Below are 9025 nucleotides of genomic sequence, written 5' to 3'. Positions count from 1 at the left end.
TATCGTATCTTGTAAGTGTATTCATACCGTACTTGATATTATACGTGGTCATATTTTTGGAGCTCATGGCAGGACCATATGATGGGCTGTAGGTCTGCTCTGCTGTTGCACAAATTGTCGAGGTTTGAGTAAAGGTCTGGATAGCAGCGGTTGAGGGAAACAGGGCTCGGGAAAGTGTTCGTCTGCAACCATCGCCACGTGACACCTCTTCCTGGAAAGAGTTTGGTGGACCGGTGGATATTTGCATCTGGATAACCTGTCGGGATTTATTCTATCCCTGTATATGACTTGCCTGTCTTTGTGTGTTCTAATAGTGTGTGCTTGGTCTTGGCTTTCCTGAGCTGTCTGGTGTGGGGATGGTGGTGGTTGTGTTGGCGTCGTAGGCAACACAGCTCGGTTGGCAACAGCTCGAGTGATTGTGTGGACCAATGCATTTCCCTGTAGACCGCAGTGGGCCGTAGTCCACATTAAAATAGTTTTAATTTGGTTGGTCGTCTTTTGTAACAGCGAGGCTGCTGTATGGGAGATCCTGCTTTCCGCGAAGTTAAGTATGGCGGTCTTTGAGTCGCTTATGATCGTGGTTGCTCGGGTAGAATTTAAGCAAGGGCAATGGCCATTTCCTCGCCCTGAGTGGATCTTTGGCCGGCGTGGATGCTAATGCCATTGTGACTCCGTCATTGCTGACGACTGCAATCGCCGTGGCGTTGAGATAAGAGCCACCGTCGCAGTAGTCGGCAGCGTCAACGTAAGCAATCTCCCGTGGCTCACAATGGTTTCGGAAACGTTTGCAAAAGCTCGTGCTCTAGCTTGTCTTCTTTCCATGTTTAGCTCTGGGTGCATGTTTCTTGGTAGTGGAGGGATGCGAATTTATTTTCGCCATTCGTGTGGGAATTCAACTACGTTTTGGAGGGAACTTCCGCTTCGGATTCCTAGTGACTGCAGAATTTGTCTTCCTGTTTTGCTTTTAGCACGCGTTCCAATTGGGATGTTTGTTGCGCTTCAATTAGTTCGCAATCGAGTTGTTGATGCAGAGCGCTTCGAAGCGTTCGTTGGGCGTGGTAACTGGTAATCCTGTTGCCTGTTTATAAACGTTAAGCCATTAATTTAAGGCGAAGCTTTTTACCTCTACCCCCAAGGGTTTTGTCGGGACCGTTGTTGTCAACAGAAAACTCCCACGAACAAGTAAAAGTTACTGGTATTGCCAGGAATTGAACCTGGCACGAATAGAGAAACTGAGCGAGAGCCCGTTGTCTTACCGATTGAGCTACGAGCCCACGTGGAGACGGGGAAGACAGACGGTGCACTCACCGAGCACATCTGCCGGTTTACCCTCTGCGTACTCGCTGGATGCCGCGTGATAGCGTGACGTGACCTCTCGCACCGCTGTGCGCTCCACCCACGGCGCGTGTAGCGACCGTGCGCGCCTTGCGCATGCGCTGAAAGTTATAAAAATAAAGGAAACTCACACCAGCGCAAGGCATGGCAGTTCTCCTCCGTCTCTGCCGCCGATCTCATTGCCTCCGTCGGCGGCGACAAAGAATGAGGAGAAGTGCGGTCGTCTAACACCGGGTTTGAGCTTCCTTTAATTTTATAAAAAGAGTTTCCACTCATTTGCTTCCCCAATAAAACTCAACCAACCACCGTTCAAGAATCATGCATTGATTTAACCTTAGCAAATAATGTCTCTGTGAAGAAAGAAAGGGCGTGGTTATGTGCATTTAACTTGTCTCTGTTTCACTCATTGTAGAGCCTTGTGTGTGAATTCATGTGACATCGCATGGGTAATCGTTGTGGGCGTCGTGTACAGCCTCGTTTTCCAACTACCTTCACACTGCAGGGTGGATTGGCGCGCATTTTTTACTTTCTCGTCATTTTTTTGCTGTAGGACAGAAATGCAGCACGTGGCATTACTAATTACGAATGTTTGTACCAGCCGTATGCGCGTGTCTCCCTTCATACGTCTATTCTTGTTTTCCACTCTGGCGATGAGTCGCAAAGTGAGCCGAGCGCTCTTCTCGAGGTGAAGGCTAGTCTCTTTGTTGTGACCATTAGATTTCAGTCGTGCGCCGAGGATTGTAATGCTGTTTACGACTGGGATCTTCTGGTACTTGGCGTAGACGCAGATGTCGGGAGTCGATGGGTCTCTTTTCTGTCTCCTACCGGTAGGCTGATAGACCAGCAACTGGGATTTCGGAGGAGAACAGTCCAGTCCTCGTTCTCGAACATACTCTCGCACCACCCAGCAACTTTTTTTTTTTTTTACAGCACCATGTTCTCCCAGGTCAATTTTATGCATTATTTTCAAAAATGAGGGTAGTTTGGTATCTTTTATAGCTTGGTTTAGCCTACCAGACGTTCTATGAATTCAGAGATTATTTTAATACTACGACGCGATAAAGAGAAGGATTCGGGGTACGTCGAAGTGGCCACGTTGGTGAAATACGCATCCCGGCCATGGCGGGGAGTAGGAATAAACGTCTCTATGGAGCAGTCAGCCCTGGGGAAGAGTCCTCATTCCAGGACACCTTGGGACCATTTCGGCTTCTTGGGCTCTCTTCACCAGCCAGGGCTAGTCATCAGGGTACGAGCCGGACAGTGCTCTCTCCCAGTGCTCATGGGAGGGGAAGGGCTCCGGGCACTCACTGACATGGCAGGGATACGGGGGGTCGGAGAGGTGTATCCTTGTGCATGTGTGTCCCAGCTGTTGTTTGTGTCCTTGCGCTTTGTGTGTCCTTCCCCTCTTACGTCCGCCTTTTGTGAACAATCGTATTGAAGTAGTAGATTACCAATATACCCCGAATTCAACCCTTAATAAGGACACACCCCCTTCCTCCCTTCCACTGACTTCACGCACAACACTCCTCGATGTGGTCCTCGGGATGAATACTCAGCGCAGTTACAAACTTCACACACTCGCCACTCTGTTTACACTCGTCCACAGGCTTAGCTGGAGCAACGCTTTACCCATTTACGTCTCCTCCTCTTTGGTGTGCGGTAATTCAATCACAATTGCTGCATTTCTTTCAAGTTTAAAGGGCTGTTAAGTCCTCCACACTCGTTTGCACAGTTTTTCTTAGGAACATTTGAGATATTCCTCGCTAACGTCCAATGTGATGTTCCAGCTAAGCCTGTGGACGACTGTAGCACACATTATTGATACCTCTGATACTAACGGTTCTACTTGCTCCGTAACCGGTCCTTCGCAGGCTATGCAGCAGCCGCTGATGCCGCCACCCATGGTTCCAGTGGCTCCAGTTACGGCAGGCGCAACCACCTACGGCTTCCCGGGCCATCAACCCCCCATGCCGGCTGCAGTGATGTCGCCGGTCATGCCCTACCCTCCCCAACAAGACTTCTACCAGCAGCCGGCTCCACCCTACCCACAGGAGGCCTTGTACGCCGGAAACAACATAGCGCATGTACAGCAGCCGTCCACCATACCCATGCCCTCGCCGTCAGCGCCGCCGGAGCCACCGCCGCCCTACGGATACCAAGCGAACTACCCGCGCTGAAGTCGTTTCCGAAGTCACGGCAGGCATATACGTCGTTACCAGAAGGGTTACGCTCAGTCATATCCTCCTTTACAAAAACTACGCCCAAACGGAGGGAGTCGAAAGGTGGAGGGTCTGGAGCCTTGCACTCATGTACCCACCAGCTATCTTAAAAGTAAGATATAGGCTACCACCCGGACCCGGATAGTTATGCACTGCCCTCACTGGAAACCTGTCAAGAGCACCCAGGGTCTACACCGACCTAATGGGTACGTGCCAGCAAAAGGTGATATCATCATTGTTATATCGTCTTCATCATCGTCATCATGCGCCCACTCCACCGAAGGCCACAATTTTCTGCCTTCTTGCCTTGCGCCAACGAAGACCTCCGAACTGTGCCATAAACGGGGAAAAGCAGCCTGCTGAGTGCCTTCGTGCGCGTTCTGAGTGCTCGGTTGTGTGTGTTGCGTGTAATTAACATTAAAGCTGTTTCGCCCTGCCCTGGGGGCACGTTACTTTCTCTTTTTTCTCGCTTACCTCCTCAGTCCTTCTCGTATTCATTACGCTGCCGCAGTCGTGCGCAGTGCCAAGATGGACAGTCCAACTCGTGAGCTCGGCTCCATTGCGGCGCAGTATTGTTACATCCACATTGATTGCGAATGAGTTTCCTATGAGCGTTAGGCGTCGCTCGAGGGAGTCATATGGTCAATGAGGTTCAAGCTTCGCACTCGGACTTGCCGTCTTTCGTAATTTTCTGAGCGCGTTTCGTATAAAAAGACAAGGAGTGTAGGAGGCAAAACACCTTGTGGTGCCGTGAGCTAGACTAGTAGGATGGCTTCGAATACCAAGCTGTCAATTTACTGGGCACTGAAGAACATGTCTTCTGTAAAAGTGCTCATTTATTTATTTATTTATTTATTTATTTATTTATTTATTTATTTATTTATTTATTTATTTAAATACATGAGAGCCCAGAAGGCATTACATAAGGGGGATACAAACAGGAGGTTACTAGAGCATCATTAAAACAACATGTCAGGGAGTAATACTAGTAATAAAACTGACCAATAGCACAAGCAACATTACTAATAACACAGTAAGTAATAAACACAGTAAGCAGAGAGGAAACCTATTTCAAATAGCAATAAACATTCATATACGTTACACACTAACTGTCAATGGTTGCTACAAGTTATTGTCAACTTCTAAGTAAGTTAGTACTGAAGATTGGAAAAGGGAGGATTTTGTAATAGCGACGACGTTTGAGGGCAGCGCGTTCCACCCGTTTATGGATGACAGCAGAGGTGAAAATTGATATTTCTTAGTGCGTGAGCGTATGGGATTGACCTTAAGCGCATGATCAACGCGAGCAAAAACATAGGGAGCCGGGTGAATGAATGTTCGGGGAAACGACAAGTCACTACGATATAAACTATAATATATATGATATAAGCATAATTTCTCACGCATGCTGTTAAGACATCAGAAATGGAACCAAATGAAATAACATCCTCCCATAGATAGGATACTTACAAAGGTGTACGCAGGTCAGCTGTCAAGCTGGCCTGCGTAAGTCTTTGTAGGCTGCTTTTTTTTACGCAGCTCTCTGTAAAGGAGTCGAGGGTCTCTCAAGCTGTCCGACCGAGGTCTTTGCCTCTGCATCCTCGATTCTTGGTTGAAATGGAAACAATGAAGAAACCACGAAAAGAGTGAGAGAGAGAAAGAAAGAAATAGAGAGAAAAATGAAAATACGGCTGCCAAGGCAATATAGAAAGAACAAAACACTAGTCTCCCCACTTACATAGAACGAAAAGAGGACAAGTACTTACAGCAGAAAGGAGAAAAGCCATAAAAGCACCCAAATTTAGTCTCTGATTGGGGATTGCTGTGATGTGTGTTAACCGTCAGGCCTGCCAATATACCTTAAAGGGTGGGGGGCACATACGATACCGGAGGTAAAACTATCAGTGTCAACGACATTCACTTAGCGATGCCTCGCGATATGTTGCGCCTCGGGTGGATCATAATTGCTGAACCTAGCAGAGCCTCGTGCCGGGGCTAGTTGGTGCAGTTTCGCATTCAAATTTACCGCGCGCTTCATACTTAGACAAGCGACAAGACAAGTCAACAAACAATCCATACCATGGTGGGCAAACTGGAAAGTAGTTTATTCAACGTTTGAATCCATATGACTATTTTTTGGTGCGAAAAAAGATGAACCCTTTCGGCCCTGGTCGTGTCAATTGACGCCATCACATAAAAGTTCCTCTAGCGCACAGAGAACGAAACCAAAACTGCTAGTTTTCTGAGGAATTGTTCTTCAATGATGCCTATTGTGATAGCTATCACTGTTGTTTCATTTTAGTGGAACTTGGCTCTGCAAAGAAGAAGAAGCTCCAGTGAAAACGAAATTACGATATTGAGGCTGATAAAAAAAATGGCGGTGTGAGTTTTTCCCCAAGCCTCTCTATATATAGATACATACACTACGAAGCTCATTTTTAGTTTGTAGGTTCATGTCGTCTAGTCATAAGGTTTAGGAAAATATGCAAAAGTCATGTGTCTGCTCAACACAAAATTTTCAATTGCCAGATGTCCAAATTAATTGCCTCTTGAAAAAATCTGTTAATATTTGCACTTTCAGCTGTATGTTTTGTTTGTGGGCTTTTGAGAACCTAAACTTCAGGAAGACACACAGGAAACATTGTCTTTCTTAAAATAAAAAGAAATCAGGGCTCAAAGGGTTAAACAAGGTATTGACTTCCTCGCGTACTCATGAGCCATCCGATATTTTTCTTCAGCATAGCGACTTCCGTATCAGCGAGTGCTATTGGCGGAACGCTGACACATTCGCCATGTGCTTCCGAGAGCGCGAATGGGGCTTTCAACGGAATTTTATCTCGCCTATTTTAGCCCGTTGTTTTATTTTCTGGTTGTCTTCGGTTGTAAAAGCACGTATGACGTATACCCTTAATTAAAAAGAACGCTGATACTCTGGATTATTTGCTTACGTTTTGTTGCCGTATACGTAACGTATCCTTCGTGTTGAACATTGTTGACATGTATATGTATATGTATATGTATATGTAGTCGAACTTTGAAGATGGTAGAGAACACAAGAGAAGAAAAACTTCGAACAAGGTAAAAGCACGATTGTGGCCTACGTTTCAGCAAAGAGAACTTGCTTTCCTCAGGGCAATCTCTCGCCTGGCAGGCAGGGTTTATATAGGGGTAGGACCCCAGGTGAAAGGAGAGGGAAAGATGGAAGGGAAATTGAGCAAGCTGATTGGTTTCGGAGAGTGTCGGGGGAGAGATTGAGGGGCCAAGAAGGTTGTCTAGTTTAAGCCGAGAAGTAGGTCACACGGAAGTCAGCTGGTGGCTGATATTCGTGGAATTTTTGGACAGAAACGATGAGAGGGTGCTTATTGACCCGCCGCGGGGTATAGGGAAAGGATCTCAGAACCGCCGGAAGCAGACCAGGCGGTGAAAGTGGGGTCCTTATCAGAAACTATCTGCCAGCCTCAGGTCAAAAGAAAAGAATGAGACGGGGGAAAACTAACTAGGTCAAGAAAAAAGAAAAAAAGGAGAAAGAAACAGGGAGGGAAACCACATAAACCCACACACAAAAGAAAAAGCAATGACCGGGCAACTTAAATGGCACGTGTCACCCACGGCAACATTCCAGGAACAGGCCTGTCCTGAAACTCAAAAACGAAAAGATAAAGTTAGAGTGACTTACGGGGCACAAGTCCACGCGGAGTAAAAATAAAAATAAAATATAAAAAAAGGAGAAATTAAATAAATAAAATTGAATTCCAAAAGCAAGGTTGGAGGCATGAGGGCGAGTATTAGGCTAGACGCTAAGGAATGAAAAAAAAAGACAAAGAAATTAGGTGACCAGGTACAGAGCAGAGTGAACGGTCATAGTCTTTGGATGAGGTATATGCACGAAAATGCCTAATGCTGTATTCCCGGTGAATATCGCAAGGATTCCAAGTTGCCCTTAGACGCATTAATTCCAGCAGGTTCCATGGAGTTGAATTTGTAAATTAAGTAGGATTCTCGGTATTTCCTGTCCCTAGGAGACTTAAAATTTGACTGAAGTATATATAACTTAAGGTCATCAAAATTGTGGCCTGGTTGGTTGAAATGCTGCGCTACAGCTATGGAGGATTTGCTAAGAGTATCTGCCCGGTGACCATTAAGCCGTAGGCTCATAGGTTGGCTCGTTTCGCCTATATACTGTTTGTGGCACATTGAGCATTCCAACATATACACAATGTTGGATGAAGTGCACGTAAAACTTGAATTAATCTTGTGAATTAAAAAACTTGAATTAAGCTTTTTCTTTTGTGTGTGGGTTTATGTGGTTTCCCTCCCTGTTTCTTTCTCCTTTTTTTCTTTTTTCTTGACCTAGTTAGTTTTCCCCGTCTCATTCTTTTCTTTTGACCTGAGGCTTGCAGATAGTTTCTGATAAGGACCCCACCCTCACCGCCTGGTCTGCTTCCGGCGGTTCTGAGATCCTTTCCCTATACCCCGCGGTGGGTCAATAAGCACCCTCTCATCGTTTCTGTCCAAAAATTCCACGAATATCAGCCACCAGCTGACTTCCGTGTGACCTACTTCGCGGCTTAAACTAGACAACCTTCTTGGCCCCTCAATCTCTCCCCCGACACACTCCGAAACCAATCAGCTTGCTCAATTTCCCTTCCATCTTTCCCTCTCCTTTCACCTGGGGTCCTACCCCTATATAAACCCTACCTGCCAGGCGAGAGATTGCCCTGAGGAAAGCAAGTTCTCTTTGCTGAAACGTATGCCACAATCGTGCTTTTACCTTGTTCGAAGTTTTTTTTCTCTTATGTATATGTATATGTATATACATGTAGCGAATCAGAATAGGAAATGAGGGACTCGTAGAAATAACACACAAATAAGGGTTGGCAGTCAAGAAGACCTCGGAAAGCAAGGGGGTCTTCCGAGGTCTTCTTGACTGCCAACCCTTATTTGTATGTATATACATGCATATGTATCATGCATCATTTCGCTAATTTGGAAGTCTTGCCTACGCATACGTCAGTTTTCAAGTTTGTTTGGCACCGTACACTTACAGAGACAGCTGTGATGCGAGGGTTTAGGCAAGACGTTTTTTACACGTTAGAAAGGCCTGCGCCCCTGGTACATTGGCAGAGCGGTAACAGCGAGCGGTGTCTTGTAACAGCCTATGTTGAACGAAAAAAAAACTTTGCAGTAACTAGAGGGCTAAGGCACCGCACTTAGGGCAACAAAAAGAAGGGAAAAAAGAGGAAGAATGATTCGTAAAAAAGAAGGAAGAACAAAAGGAAAGCTTCGATGTGCCCAAAATCGAACAAAGATGACTTCTGCTGTCCGAACAAGTTACGTGTGCTTCGTAGGCAGCCGTAGGTAGTACGGGTTTGAACTTTGTTTATACCAGGTATCTCTATTTTGTGTACTATATACTTGGTATAGGATTGTAAGGGTCGCCAATTCATGCACATATGAATCGTTGCGTTTTC

General features: G+C 46.0%; 1 protein-coding gene across 1 annotated transcript in view; it reads left to right on the top strand.

The window, feature by feature from the left end:
- Positions 1–4006, top strand: part of LOC144162444 (uncharacterized) — a gene marked incomplete in the record, with an annotated part of 17575 nt that extends 13569 nt beyond the window's left edge. The window contains 1 exon segment of the mRNA XM_077692970.1: positions 3207–4006. Within this exon segment, the coding sequence (XP_077549096.1) occupies positions 3207–3512 (306 nt within the window).
- Positions 4007–9025: the final 5019 nt, after the last annotated feature.

This window comes from Haemaphysalis longicornis, unplaced genomic scaffold, assembly GCF_048455015.1.
Source record: "Haemaphysalis longicornis isolate Haplotype H1 unplaced genomic scaffold, Haemaphysalis longicornis Haplotype H1 scaffold_12, whole genome shotgun sequence".
Classification (NCBI taxonomy): Eukaryota; Metazoa; Arthropoda; class Arachnida; order Ixodida; family Ixodidae; genus Haemaphysalis; species Haemaphysalis longicornis.
This window is presented reverse-complemented; position numbering and strand designations above follow the sequence as displayed.